Consider the following 16,484-nt stretch of genomic DNA (forward strand, 5'->3'; position numbering starts at 1 on the left):
AAGAAAGATCTTCTTTCTTTCCTGCTGGCGGCTTAATATTCAGTAAATCAATCACATGAGGCTCTAGCTTTTACCTTGAGGAAATATTTCCTGAAATTTCTTAATAATTCCCGAACTTCACCTGAAATTTCAACAAAAACCCTGTAATGCTTTTCTGTAGTTAGCCTATGATAAAGGCTAATAGATACTTACAAGATGTGTTTTGTAGACCTAACTGTTACCAGACGTTTTTGGGAAGGGCTGTCGTTAGCGATGACAATTGGTGGCAGTTTGTTCTTAACTCTTTCGAATAATCCAATGAAACAGGCATTTACATATCTTTGAAGCTCAAAGAGACGCTGGGAAATGTTAAAAAATGGAGCCGAGTACTAGCTGAATGGTTGGAGCGCTAAACTTGAAATCCTGTGTCCGTAAGGGGAGGGGTTAGAGTCTTGGTGTCGCTGATTACTTGATATGAAACGCGGTTTCAACAATGTGACTCTGTAAGCTTAGACAGAGTCAACCCAGTTCCAAATGGGTACATGGAGAAATCTGGGGGGGGGGTGGAACATGGGAAGAGTCGGATGACTTGCCCCCAACCACCCATAGCACTCCCGGCCGAAGGCCGAGAATCAGGAAATCGGTACCTGCGCTACGTCGACCTTTGGTTAGCATCCAAAAAGTTTTATTTTTAGTTTTTAATAGACACCCCATAAAGAACTGAACGACAATGTTTCTGTTCGAATTGCAATGGTGGAGTGTGAAAATTCTGTCGTAAAACTGGTCAGCAACGATTGTCCATGGGTGGTAGTTTTCTAATGTAGTTGCCACTCTATTCATCCCCGTGTCAAAACTAAAAATTTAGGCACCGGGCTTACTTATATTTATTGTCTACAGCAATGCCCAAGACTTTTATATTATTTTGCAGAAATTCCACATTTCTAGCTTTAGTAGTTTTCTCGTTTATCCAGTGAAAACAGAATGAGAAAGGTCACGTAAAAAATGGCTTCCTTTTCTATGGAAAATCCCGCGTTGCAAGCTTATGGCACCACATTTTCTTACTCCAGTCGGCATCGTATCGCTTTAGCCTTCACAAAAGACCCTCACTTCGCCCAGGTGAAGCTACTTCCTATATTCATAATGTGAAAAAAAAAAACAAAAAAAAAACAATCTTCTTATATAAGGGCACAAGATAATGACTAGTATTGCGTTTAATGGAACATTTGTAAACATGCTTTATATTAAACTTTTCTCACGTAGAAATACAGTGACATGAGACACTCAAAGATTATTTGTAACAAGATGTGAAAGCTCGCATCTCCAAATGCTAATAAAATATTATTAGCGACACTAGCACTCGCAGTAGGTATAAATAGTTGATACTTTTCCAGTATTGCCAAGCATTTTTTTTTTCGCTAGCTACAATAAACTGTCTATGAAATATAAATAACAGTAAAAAGTCAAAATTTGCGCATTATTATTTAATAATACACAGGGAATCAGCATAACAGAATCGATTGCCTCAAACGCTTTGCTGATGCTTCTTTTAGCAACGCTAATAATTAATGTAAAAAGGTTAAATTCGACTTTGACAACTCTGGAGGAAGATATTTTATATTTCCATATTTTGCTATCTTCACATTTCGTAGCTTCAAATTCATGTTTTTTATGATACAAATAATCTTTGTTTATGCGACCCCAGCGCCATCTATTTTTATTTGCAGTCGTAAGCTAGTAGATTATTTTAATTTTTCTTTTTTTAATGTGTTGGCGCACTTTCCTCGTCTTGTTACGAATGATCTTTGATGGATACTGTGCATACAAAACCACACACACATATAAAGACAATAAAACGTTATACATCAAATTCCCCTGATTTTCCTGACACAAGGTCCCAATAAAGGCGCAACTCGAAAAAAAAAAAAGAAAAATACATCACAAAAGAGACTGCAATTTAAAATCATTGGTTATTGAGTTACCTTTTTTCATTTTGTATTTAGATGGTTTGTTTTCCATGCAAATCGCGATATAAGTCTTTCAAGGGTCGTTGCAGGGGTATAAAATGTTTCGGGCACCTAATTGGTTTTAGAACCTAACTTGGGGAGCTTTGAGCCAGTAAAAAGAAGGAAAAGTTAAATTCAACATGATTGGTTCATCTATGTGGAATTTTAAATGAATAGCTAGAAAAAACACTGTTTTAGTGATGGAAGTTATTAAAGTAAACTCCTCATTTATGTACGAGTAGTTTAATACTTCCATTCATACATTTTATATTCGGGAACTATTTATTTTATAAATTTATTTTAATTCAACATAGAAGCTGTGGTAATCTCAGGTCAAGCTACAAAAAAAACGAAAGGAAAACGAACTTAGCATACCGTTGACCCGGGACTTACGCAAGGGGTGGCTCAGGAACCACCTCCTCCTGAAATCCCAATTTTTTCCAAATTTCTAGGTACTTCTTGTTTAAATTATCCATTGAAATTAGTTTTTTTTAGTTATCCCATCCCCCAAAACCATTTTTACGTACCCAGATGTTGTTTTTTTTTTAAATTGATTTGTGTTCAAAATTCAAAAAAGGAAGTTTTAACGGATAACTTTTAAAAAGCAACAATAAAAAATATGAAAAAAATAGGCCAATTAATTTTTCTGATAAAGAGTAGACAAAAATAGCCTCATCGTTTCTCCATTCTTCATCATAAAAGTTAGTGTGCTTATAAATAAGTAAACACGATATTAAAATCACGTCAAAAGAAACTCAAATATCTTTTCCACTCTCACCTATAATACATTACTGATAATCAATGTGTAAAATTACAAATTTTGAATTTAACTTGTGAAAAATTAGAATTATGCCTTATTGATGATGAGTGCTTTAAGTGCGATACTTCAAATGTTGAGTTTGATTCGAGTTATGCGAATTTAGAGTTACCCTTTAATGATCATAACTGTTTAAAGTGTAATACTTCAAATTTTTGTTTTAAATTCGAGTTTTATGAATTTTGAGTTATCTTTTATTGATGATAAGTGCTTTAAGCACGAAACTTCAAATTTTGATTTTAATTTGAGTTTTACGAATTTTGAGTTTTCCTTTACTGATGATAAGTACTTTAAGCACAAAACTTCAAATTTTGAGTTTAATTTGAGTTATACGAAATTTGAGCTATCCTTTATTGTGGATGAGTGCTATAAGTTCGATATTCCAAATTTTGAGCAATACAGGGTTATCTCAAATTATATTCTTTATAAGCATTTGAACCTCAAAAGCCTTAATGAACAGAAATTTGCCCTGTGATCAGCTAAGTGCCTTGACTTCAAACATTGTGACTTCTTTCTATGACGTTTATTAAAGGAACATTTCTATACAATGAGGTCACAATAAGAACATCAAACATAAAGAAACTCAAAATTCAATTATCACTGTCCATACTATTGCCTTGCTGGGGATTAGTACTTTAGGTGGGATATTTCAAATGAGTATAAATTAGGTTTTAAATTTTTAGTTTAATTTAGGTATTTCAAATTTTGATTAATGTATGGGGATCTTAAAGTAGCCCCTCAAATTAGATTCATCAAAAGTATTCTAAACTGTTTTGCAAGCGCTGAAATGTATACGAAAAGAAATTAGCTTCGTTAGGAGACAAGAACCCCGACCTTAGATCCAGTGTTTTTTCTTTGAGACTTAAAAGTTAAAATTTTGAGTTATATAATTTTGGTGTACAAAGCGAATATAAATACTATAGTAGGTAAAGAAACAACACTGCCGTGCCAAATTACATCTCTCCCCCTTAAATGTGCTCATGATTTATACCGCTTTTCCTTCTTTCTTCTCAAAAAGAATATGTGACAAAATATTTTCAAATATATGACGTTCCTACTATGTAAGGAATAAGGGGTCGCAGTTATTCTATATTGTTGTGTCATTATTGTGTAGGTTTTAAGCCCTCACTACATATAAAAAAAGGAAAACTTGGACCTTTTGTTTATTAGAGGTATAGGACGGAACTACGCCTAAATATCCTTAAATTTCTAGGCTGGTTGAAATATTTATGATGTAATTGATCATTTATATAACCTTTTTTGTACCCATTTATATTATTAGTTGCCTATTTATTTACAGAATCTTTGGGCATTTAAATTGATTTCGGTATAGAAAAGCAGGATTGGTGAAGAGCATACTCGAATTCTAAGGTTCTTCTTGCTGTTTGATTATTTGGAAACGCTAATAAATATTCTCCATGCAATTACCCTGCAACAGCTGGGATCAAACCCTGGGCCCAGCACTGCCAAGTACAAATAAAACCACTGCGCAATGACAGGGTTTAATTTACCATTAATGTGCAATGTTTGATTGAAGCCACTTCCTTTTCTTCATATATTGCTCATTTCACGTTTTTTATTTGTTTTTTTTTCAAATAAAATGTTCTACGTTAGGAAGTTCCTGAAGTGGAAATTTGCAAAAGGCCAGATAGGCACTTTTCGGAAGAAAAATAAGAAATATCGTGAAAGTTCACCAGTTTGATGTTAAAAAGTAAAATGTTTACTTTTAACCATTAAAAAACTTTACATCAATAAATCAAACGAATATACTAAATTCACTGTTGCGATCACAACTGTATTCAGAGTTAGATGTACTTGTCTATTTTCTATCGTTTCATCAGAAGGGAACAAATAATTCAACATTTAATATTAAAAAAAATACATCCTTTGATACTCTTGTGGTGAAAAATAAAATAGTCGTTCGAACCAATCTTGTACAGGTCACTCCAACTAATGATATTGCCAATTTAAGAAAATTTTGAATAAGAAAGAGCATTACTGTCATCTCGAAAATTCAAGAACTAAGCTCGAACTTATATTCCAATCATCAAATCATTGATCCACCAATGGCAGCATGTAATAAAAGGAAAGTTCTTTTCGGGTTAAAAGTAAGTTACTTTTAAACACTTTATATACATAATTCATCTCTCGTTGTACAAAATAATAACGAAATTATGAAATGAGGGGTGATAATGCGGAAAGGGTGACAAATCGGAGCTAATCTGCGTGAGGCTGGAATATGGCCGACCTGACCAAGTCCATTTTCCCGAATAAAAGGAAACCCTCGAAAAAAATATTGAATCTGGAAAATTAATTTTTCTTAGGGGGGGGGAGGTTGAAAGTATTTATAAAAGACAGTTTAAATTACTTAGTTTTAATCAAATGAAACATTTCTAATGATATATTCCGATGATTAAACCCTTAATTCCAAACCAAACGAATGAGCCGATTGAATCTACATTTATTGGCAGGTTGTCTCCTAGGGTTGACTCCTCTGACAAGGTCTAATCAAATCGCAGTCATGCATAAGATTACAAGGGCAACTATGCTGCCCTCAGGCAGATAGGTGACGCAGCGAGTTGTTAGTCGCTGTAGTTTACATAAAGCAAACCGCAAAGAAAATTAAAAATGAAAATTCATTGCAGATTTTATTCACACCAAACATTAAATGGAAAAAATGAACAGTTTTGTCAACACCGGAGACAAACAACAAAGGTGCCCGAGGGATTTCCGCCCAATAAATGGGACACTAAATTAAAAAGAAGCTTCTCTTCAATTTTATCACTGTTGGCTTTACTAATTTGATCCAACTGGCCTATGAACAATTCAACTGGTAATTCTGTACATTAGAAAAAACGATGTTTTTTTCCGATTCCTGATATAAATCTTAGTTAGAATTTCCTCCTTATATTGGCGGACTTGGTCAAATTCACTTCCAAACTCATATAAACACTAAACTTGACCACTAGAGTGGTAGGCCCTACCCTTTTTTTTAGTTTCAATAAAATAAAGAGGAGTTGGCAATCTTATAAGTTGGAATGATATGTACAGTAAAGCAAAGAAGAGAAAAAAAAGAAATGTTCTATATACAAGACAGATTATTTATCAAAAGAATTAAAACATCTATTTCTTCGGAGAGTAGGAACTCAATAATACGGAGTACGTGGAGTGACGTTCGTTACTTCTGTAACACTGAAAAGGAAAGATTGGTTTAATAGTAACATGACGAAATCCACCATATAACCATTTAATTTCAGAAATTTATATATGTATATACATATAATTTTGTTTTAATATATTTCGTTCTGTTTCCCTTTGCAATAAAAGTCCGTTTAATCCAGACAAATATGGTTTTTCAAAAGACGTGCTGTTGCTCACCTTATTTTTCATTGAAGGAAATGATAAACACATTTGACAGACCGTCCTTAACAACCAGTTATTTGTACAAGGGATACTTGTTAGGTCCTCAGGACATGGTCATACCAATTTTGAAATTGAAAGGTCTAACCACCAGCTATTGTTACAAGTGAGAAAAGGAACATCGAAGCATTTTGAAAAAAATGATTTTTTTTATAGTTATTTGTTTGGGGGCAAATAAGCTAGTGGAAACAAAACAGAAAAGCTTCAACTTTCTGTTATTTCTTCAGGTGAAAAAAATGAACTTACACCATTTCGAAAAAAATGAATATTTTCAGAAACAAATATGCTGAAGGAAAGAAAACAGGAAAGATCCAGCTTTCGGCTAATTCTGCACGTGAAAAAGGGAAATTTAACACGTTTTGGTAAATAAAGCCAAATTCTGTCCTCAGCAGGCCTACCAGCTTGAAGCCAACCAGCATACTTCACCTGCCAAAAATTTTCAAAGCTTGGCTAGGTCTAGGTTGTGCAGACTTGACTTCGACTTATTGTGATTATTCACACCAAATATCCGATTTTGACTTTTCTTCTTTTTTGCTGAAGTCACTAAACAGCACACTGCAAGTGAGCACTAGTGGTTTTAGTCCCTATCTTCCCATCTTAAATCACTGAAGACCCCAACTCAGTTTTACATTATCTTTTCTATGCATTCTAAACGCCATCTGTATATAGATGACAAAACATATTTGTTACTCTCAAAGCCACGTTTTCATTAAAGTCTCTGTCGATATGATACACATCATGCTGTTCTATTCCACCCTCCGTTTACAAAAAGGGCTTTGGATTTGTGAAGTGTTAATTGGTGAAGTGTCATATCGACATTTTGTTGGCAAAGTTTAGGAGTGTCATGTCGACATTTTTGTCCTCCTCTGACGACAGAAAGAAGGCCCGTTGTTTTCCACTGTCAACATAAAAATCGTAAATTCAAATGTAAAGTAAATTTATGACACTTTATTTTTTTTTAAATGATCGCTTTTTTGTGTTCAAGAATTGAAAGGAGCATTAGAATTAAATTAACCGAATAAAAGCTGAAAAAGGTCCTTGCGTCAACCCTGTAGTGTACTGCTACAGCTGGGTTCAATCTCCGGGCCTCGCTTTATCAATCTGAATTCTAACCCACTGCGCCACCACAGAACAATTGACTAAAAAGAGTGTTAACATAATATATTTGAAACTACCGCCAAAAATAAAAAATTTAAACACCAAAGAACAAAATGTCACCATGACGTCGACTGATTGTCAACTTTGCAATGCTAGCTCAAACACAACTAAGTTGGTAGCACACCAATAAGAGAATGCCGGTGAAAAGGCACCATTCATTGGTGGTAGCACACCAATAAGAGAATGCCGGTGAAAAGGCACCATACAAGTTTTAGGAACATTGCCTTATTACCAAATCACAATTTTGGCAAAAAAATAAACTACTAAAATGGCACAAACATAATTGTACATAATGGTACATAATGCTAAATTGCTATTCGCGGTTCAAGATGCATATTTTAATTTGCAATCCATAAAATATATACCATCAAAGGTGCATACCTCTCCATATTTATAGTTTAACAACCCAAGTTTGCAAGATGCAATGCTGACTTTAGGACCTATGAAACGTTTAAGACACTTAAAAATCAATTCTGAATAGTCTTATAGACTTTCAATAATGTTTTTGAAAACTATAGTAACTACTGAAGAATTAAAATCTAAATAGACCCAAAATAGGAAGCATCCTTTAAACTTTTAACCTCTACCTTTATGTAACCCATCTTTTATCTCTATATGTAAATGGAAAACAGGCATCAAAATAAACTTTAAAATTTTAAACTTTAAAATTTGCCTCACCTTCTTAGTTCTCAAGGCCGCCATGGACACAAAATCATATTTTCTTAGCATATCTAGAGGAAAAATATAAGAGAAGAAACTAACCTCTTTCCATACTTGATATGGATAAAAACAAAGACAACGCCTAAAACCAAGCAAATACTCCCAACAACGATATAGGCTATGCCAAGAAATGGATTTTTCCCGCCTATTGCTGAAGTTGTTGATAAAATGAATCTCTTTGTTCCATCAAATGAAGTCACTGGATAATCTGAGGAAAGAAACAGCACGAATTAGTTTAATGGCACAAAAAAAATGAATATCAACAAAAGCAAATTAGTAACTATAGCTCCACACAATGTCCTTCACAATATACCACCTCTCTCTGGAGAACCTACCATTAACATGCACAGCAGATACTGACAGACCTATGACAAGACTCCAGCCGCATATTCATTTATTTAACTGAGAATCTCTCTGCGATTTACTTACGGTGACCAAATTTGTATACCAACGGTAATGACAGCACATACTTAAATTCTGTGGTTGATATTTCTAGCCTAAATTTTATTGGTTTAATAAAATGGTTGAATCAGGTTAGACATGATGCAACCCTTATCATGCATTAGATCTTTGATATCAAAATCTCTATATTTTTAAGATTTCTCTCATTATGTATATTATGTTTTTGAAGTTTTGCTGTCTCCCAGGAAAGGCACATACACACATTTTTTAGGGGATGGTGCTAACAGCAAAAGAAAATACTTGGCCGATTTGAATAAGAATTGCCCAAAAATTCAGGAAAATTTTGTAATCCTGGGGGCTGGGTCTTCGTACGTGCGTATCCCAAAGTACGCCTCCCCAAAAAATTCCTTTTGGCAAAAAAAAAAACGACAACAGTAATAAATGTAAAAAAAATTGGCAAATCAAACAACAGGTCATAACCGTGGGAGATCCTACTCTTTTCTTTTATTACAAAAAAAAAAATAAAAGAAAATAAAAAAATTTAAAAAATAAATAGATAGAAACTGCGATTCCTGATTGGGTTGTGCCACATTTTTTAATAAATTTTGAGACAATACTGCAACACAAACAGCGGATCAAGAGCCAATGTTCTTGAAACTCTCCAACGTTCTTGAATATTCATTCCATATGAAATACGCGTTCTTCCGTTAAGCGGCGTTCACAAGCGTGTCTAGCTAGAATCCCATGACTAGACACGTGTCTAACCAGAATTAAATGTCTAGGCAACGACCGTTCACAAGTAAAACTCGGCACTTACCTAGACACGCTAGACAAGGCGTTTGGCCATTCAGAAGTTGTCAAGTTCCACTATATTCATCATTTACGTTTACATTTTTAAACTCAAATTTAATTTTTGTTTTCTCATTAATTGTTTTGTTTTTTTGCAAATATGCAACACCAGACATAATAGTGAAGCACACTAAGGCAATTGTTTTGCTTATCTCATCCATTATCTTGTGACAGTAAAAATAGGGATTACAATTTTGAAAGTTCTGCCCGCGTAAGCTCTCTTGATTGGCTAAAAATGTCAATTCGAAACTAAATTTGTAGCTTTAGATAAGCACAGAATTTTACTTGTGAACGGTCGTTGCCTAGACACTGAATTCTGGCTAGACACGTGTCTAGACATGGGATTCTAGCTAGACACTCTTGTGAACGCCGCTTTTGTCACTCAGCAAAGAGTATTTTATGCCTTTTGCAAAACAAATCACAAAAGATATGGAAGAGCACGAGAAGAAATCATGAGTAAAGATTTATCAACAAATATTACCACAAGTTGTTAAAGCTGCTTGTCCATGGTGGTATGGGTTGCAGACGTTTGGCAAAACAGAAGAGGGGAGAGGGGGCCTTTCCTTTATGAGTTTTAGCGAAGATCTACTAGAAAGACATAACACACAGAATATGCGGCATCCCGACAGCGTTGTAAACACTAGCGAGGTACAAAGGGATGAAATGAAGTATTTCGGAAACAGCTGAAGCATAGGGGGCAGATATTCGGTGTGAACAGAAAACTGTGAACATGGCAAATACTACTTACATGCCAATTTCTTTCATGATGTAAAAGAGGTTGTAAAAGAGGTTGAGATCTTCTTTCTGAAGATCAAAAGCATCAATAAAGCCTTTACAAAACTCGGACGAAACATTAAAATCTTCAAACCTATTTTTGATCTACTTAAAAGCCTCGGCCTCTGTCATATTATATTAATTCAGAATCACATTAAACGGATCCAACAAGGCCCTGATAAGCTCGTTCTTGGGGTCACACATCAAAAGCGCCATCTACTTAATCGTTAGCTAATGGACTTTGCCAATATAGACTAAAAATATTTTGTGGTGACGCAGTTGGATTGATCTTTGCTCGCAAGCACGAGACTCGGAGTTCCATCTCAGCTGCAACACCCCGCTGCAGGTCCCAAAATCTGATTTCAGTGACGGGATCATATGAAAGTGTCTCCATAATAATCTAAACAAGAAGAAGAAGAACATAGAGTAATAGCTCAGAGTTAAACTCAGAGTAATAGCTCAGGGCTAAATAGTATCAACTGAAAAGCCCACCTGCTGTGAAATAGAAGAATAAGAAGTTAAACGGTAAATTACATTTTCTGAACTTATTTATATAAGTATATACAGTGTAACTAGTACATAAGTGCATATTAATATAGGTGTATAACTTGATTTATACAATCAGTGTTATATAACATAACTTCTGCACTTCCATCTGCACAATCATAAGCACAGACAACTTGTTTTCGACTGTTATTTTGATTAGTATTACTATTGCTTATTTTTCAAGTACCAATCGCTCATTTTCATTTTAACTATTTAACTAAAAAAACTCAAGAATATGAGGCAGATAGTTTGATAATAAATTATTTTCAAAGAAGTATGATAGTAATGGCCTCTTTCCTTACTACCACTTGTTCGCCTGTGAGTCCAAGCAAATTCAGCCCCCCCCCCCTTTGCATACAAGTCCAGTCGACATTGTCTGTCATGAGTCAATCCAAAGATGTCGATCATCCCTTAGTTCTATGACTATCTAACTTAGTTCTACCCTAGGATGGATGGATGATAAACTATCAACAAGTGAAAATGACATCATTTTTATACAATCCTGAAAAAAGCTTATGCCAGCTGTGCCTCTCACTCAGAGTCCAGGGGAATCGGACTCCGAGTAGTAGTTTCTACAAACTAATACTAAACTACTACAGCACAACTGCAGTAGTTTACAGTTGTGCATGTAAATCTAGAACGATTCCCAAGTTTCATTTTCGTGATAGAGCATTTTTATTGGAGTACACAACCCCTTAAAAAAAAGATGTTTCTATGCTTATTTGATTCTTCAGTTACTAGCCTGCATAGAAATCCAACAGTAATGAATAAGAAAGACTCAAAAATGGGGGCTTAGAGCCGGAATGTCAAAAATAAGGCCTGTGGGCCGATAGTAGCTCTCAGAACACAAGGATACGGATCTTGTACCTAAATGAGTAACTCTGAAGTTTTTTTTTTACATAAAATAAATTAAAATCTGCTTCTTTTCGGATATAATTTCTATGATTTTAATTTATAAGAAAACATCCAAGGCTTCAAGATCACGATTCAAAAAGCTCCAAGTTTCTAGCTTTAAATATTTTGTTGTTTATCCATTCAATAGAAGAGATGGACACACTTCAAATAATTAATCAACTGCAAGGCCAAAAACACGAATAGCGAGATAAGAAGAACAACTAAATAAAACAGTCTGTAGCAGGGATGTCAAAGGTCCAGTACACAGCCCAAAGTTGGCCCTCAGAACCAGCCAATTACTCATCTAATTTTTTTTTTAAATTCATGAAATATAACAGAAGGCCAACGTTCGTTAGTTTTTATTTAATTGTACTAAATTTCTAGCATATAAAAACTAGTTATTGGGAACAGCAAGAAGTATAAAACGAACACTGTTTGACAGGATATGGTAGTCTAGCGATAAGGATCCTTTGGTGTAGCCGCAATAACTCAGTTTCAAAATCTTGTGTCGGAATTTTTTTTTTCATTTTCAGTTTCTAGCACCCCACTAGCGGCATAAAAAAAAATAAAATAAAAAAAAGGAGAAACTTCAGTGCTGCTTCCATGAAAAAGGTGATTTTCCTAGAAAAAACGAAAATATTTCCACGGGAGAGACCCACTGCAGTTGGCCTTTTAGGAAGGTTCACACGTGCAGTTTTAGCTTAAGATGGATTCGAACTGACAATGATTGTTAATAAAAAATGAAGGGAAACATATAATGATTTCCAAAATGACGCAATGCACTGAACAGAACCAAATGCATAGGTCTTTAATGAAATATCCCCCAAAAATTATAAAATTGTATTAGGTGTAAACTGATACATTTACAGTAAATACTTCAAATATATTGTTTTTGTCGAGCCTTTGAAATGACCGGCCTGATTTTCCATCAGAACTCTTACACCTTACAACACAACAGTATTTTACCATTTTAACACGAGTGAATAGGCTACTTTGAATTTTAGCAGGAAATGCAACCTTTCGCAATGAACCCCTTGAAATCTCCTGGCCTCGATGCACAAAAAAGTGCATGGAGGCACAAAAAGATACATGATCGTTTCTCTATTCTATTTATAAACTCTTTGTAAACAACAAAAAGTAAGAACAGAAGAGTGACTATTTCAACCAAGTTTCAACTGAGCTCAAACAAACCAAGCTTAATGTTAAACAAACTCAAGCTTCAGCAAACCAAGCAGCCAAGTTTCAACCAAACTCAAACAAACAAGCTTAACTATTAAGCTTAATCAAAACCAAGCTTAATTATGATTCTGGCTTTTGTTAAGTTTAATAATGTTTTGTTTAGATTAGTAATAAGGGAAATTAAGTTTACAACGTAACTAAAGCCAACGTAACTTTACATAATATTAGTAAAAAAATGTTTCATATTTAAATTAATTCAAATATGATATAATTAACTTAAATCTAATTTGACTAAAAACTTGTATTTCTGTTGAAATATAAAATTTATATGGTGTAAAACAATTTTAGAACGTACTAGATTTTCGATCCTTAATATTCAGGTATGTCATAGGAAAGAATCTTATAGACATAGAATCTTATTTTAAAAAACTTTAACTTCTGCACTAAATAATTGGCTTTTCTTAGGACAGAAATGTTCGCGTATCAGCTAAATAACTAGAATTAGCAATTTGGGTTTTATTTCAGGTCTTAATAAACTTCTCCCTAAGAGGATAATTTCCTCCTGACAAGCAGTTTTCAAACGAAATTAGACCTGGTCTTTTTTTTTTGTTTTGTTTTTTTTAGACTGGAAGCTGCTACCATTAACGTCAAATAATTCGATTTTAATATCGAATTCAATTCTAATAATAATTCGATTTTAATAAGACTAGAAATTTTCGCCAATCAGCCAAATAACTAAAACTTGTAATTTGGGTATTATTCCAAGACTTACTATATTTTACTTGAAGAGTATAATTTCCTTTTGGTAAGCCATTCTTAAACGTAGCTGCACCTGGTTTATCGTGCCATATTATGCGATAAAGTTTCCTGAATTGGGGGAGGGCTGCTGTTCGCATCCACACAATAAAGTCTTCATTTAAAAAGCCATTGTTTTCCGGGTTTTCCTCGTCCAATTCCCAAATATTTTTAGACCAAGACAGTGGCTTTGCCCATTCTGAGGTATCATAAGCTAAAACAAAAACAATTAAGTAACATCTAATTTATAATTTAACATGAAACAATAGATATTTTTGTTTAGATATAATTATACTGAAAAAATATTATGGTAAAATATTATAATGAATATAATAGAAATTATAATTCAAATAAAAAAAATATAATTAATATTCAACAACATTTTGTTAATATTTGTTTTTTATCGATCAATAATAATCATTAATACTTTTAAGCCAAGATAGTGCCTTTGCGTACTTCCACGATAATATGGACTAGAAAATTCATTAATTACTACTTAACATAATATTTAATGAATTATTTATTCCCAGAAATAACAAAAATTGGGGGCAAGATAATGACTTTCCACCCAAAGAGTAGAATAAACTAGAATAAGTAATGAACATTTTCAATTTATTACATAAAACGATTAACATTTTCAACTAAAATTGTAGCTTCGCCTATTCCGAAGGCCTTTAAACTAGAAGAATCATTGATTAGGATATAATTATCATATTTTATTAATTAATCAATGTAGAATTAATATATATTATTTTAAAAACAAGATCTATTCCATCAAAACTCAAGCCTTAAAATTTCAAGTGCAAGATAAAATTCGTCCAGTTCAGAGAAAACAATTAAGTTATAAAAACTTCAAATCCATAAAAAATTCTTAGCCCCCCCCCCAAAAAAAAGAAGTGTCCTTTAGAGGCGATGTCGCTTCAAACCTAAAAAGCCTAATTAACATTTGTTATAAATCTTGTGTTAAAAGATTTCTTTTTTTTTATTTACCGATGACCTATTGCTGGGTTGCTGCCAAAACACCCCAGAACCGTTAAAATCTTGCACCTCACCTAGCTGTAAATAAAAAAATTCATATCCATGGTTCTGTTCCAGGGTCGAACCATCCTGGTAAAACACGTTCAAATGAACGTATTAGTACAAATATCTTCAAATTGCCTTTGGCAAAGCTAATACAGACCCTTACCATTTGTTAAGTTCCCTGCGGATTTTTGGATAGAAAAAAAAAACTAAGAAAAAAAATTACACGACAGTTTAGTAATGTTTTGATTTTATACAGTCATACTTTGAACTAAATGATTTTTATAATTGAAGTTTAATAATTTAGGGCAATTTCTTAAATAATCCAAAATGACTTCGAGTCAAAAGATTAGGTCAAATTCCGAAACGATGTGATACGCAACTGCGGGATTTCCCAGTAAAACCCAAGGTACAAAGAGTTTAAGGGACGTTAAGTTTCCTCTCCAATCAGTTTTGGATTTCACAAAGGGCAGTGAGCGGGTTTCAGGTTCCTCTCCAATCAGTTTTGGGCGTTAAAGGAGGCACTAGAATTCTCCATTTGTAATCAAATGAGCTCCTTTCCGTCGTTCTATGGTTGTTCCTCCTTCGGTAAATTCAAGCACGCTGGGAAAACTGTATCTAAGAAGTAATTTTTTGAACTACAATGACCAAACCAGCTTAGTTCTACCACTATAATGCTAAAATACCATTAAGATATATAGTAACAGCAATAGCATCATATACAGAAATATAGTTATAGTACAGGAAGCCCAGGGGCTTCGCCACCAGGCCCCGGCACTCGGCATGCGGCAGGCTTCTATATATGGATTTTCATTGTCGCTTGTCTTCTAACTACAGGCAATTTGAGTTGTTTCTTGTTGTCATGACAGCGCTACAGGTTCGATACAGCCAACCTGGGAAAAATTAAAATTCTGTCTTAAAGTACTGGCCTATTTAGATCATTGTTATGGCCAATCATCGCTTTTCCTTCTTTACCAAACGTAGGTTTCATTGTCAATTTTTGTTCATCTTTACATTAGAAAGTTTTTTACACGCCTTTTGCTTTAGCAGTTTAGTAGATTCATACATCATCTCATTCAATTTCTTAAGTCATTATAAATAACAAATACGTCTTTTCCAGTTTCCTACCACAGGTCACTGTTCAAAATCTCGTTTACAATTCAATGTGATTCCCGCTGTCGTTTGTTCCATGCCTTTTTCTTTAGCTGTTTCGATGCTCATTTTCACTAGTTTTCTAATCAAATTTATCTGTGCTTTATTGTCATTGATTAGTCCCTTAAACATTTTAAATGGCCTTAAATTAGACTTAGCGCCTTTGTAAAACTACGCTTTTTTTGATATTGGACCTTTAACTTTTGGCTTCTGTCATTACAGAAAACATAAGGCCAAACCTTTTTTTTAGCAGAGGCTGATGCAGTATCAGGTTCTTGGCTGAAGTCCTTATAAACCCTAATGTCATTATTTATAGTTGTTTCTTCGCTTGGAGCTTTTATAAAATGTTGAAAGTCGACTTTTGGCCCGGCTTGTCTTTTGTAATTATGAAATATATATCACCGAAACTTAATTTTTTTTTCACAAAGTCATGGCAAGCATTGACGATCTTTTCTGTGTCAAAATCCCAAACCCAAATATCATAACAATCATTTTCAATTTTGGCACACTTTGACTCCGCTGTCGCTTATCTTCTATCTCTATTTTTCTTTCTTGTTCATTTTGGATTTTCATTACTTCGGACAATTTGCCAATACCCTTTGCTTTAGCTGCCCTTATTGCTCTAGTTTTACATGATGGTCCAGGTTGTAGATTTATTAATTGTTCAGGGGGTGGGAGAAAAACTTCTTTTTCTTCCAACGAATTATTATTTACAACACTTGTAAATTGAGTTTTTGGGTCTTGTCTCTTTTGATGGTCCAGGTTGTGGATTTTGC

General features: G+C 34.0%; 1 protein-coding gene across 2 annotated transcripts in view; it reads right to left on the reverse strand.

The window, feature by feature from the left end:
* Positions 1-1,172: 1,172 nt before the first annotated feature.
* Positions 1,173-16,484, reverse strand: part of Cdc50 (cell cycle control protein 50A) — a 141,767-nt gene continuing 126,455 nt past the window's right edge. For both annotated transcript variants that reach the window (XM_089096983.1, XM_089096982.1), the window contains exons 6-8: positions 13,514-13,750; positions 8,140-8,305; positions 1,173-5,991 (exon numbers count right to left, since the gene is read on the reverse strand). In XM_089096983.1, the coding sequence (XP_088953109.1) occupies positions 5,946-5,991; positions 8,140-8,305; positions 13,514-13,750 (449 nt within the window). In that variant the 3' untranslated portion in view covers positions 1,173-5,945. The remainder of the gene's footprint in view (positions 5,992-8,139; positions 8,306-13,513; positions 13,751-16,484) is intronic.

The sequence above is a fragment of the Artemia sp. Qi Xiang Cuo genome, chromosome 11, assembly GCF_049724085.1.
Source record: "Artemia sp. Qi Xiang Cuo chromosome 11, ASM4972408v1, whole genome shotgun sequence".
Taxonomy (NCBI): Eukaryota; Metazoa; Arthropoda; class Branchiopoda; order Anostraca; family Artemiidae; genus Artemia; species Artemia sp. Qi Xiang Cuo.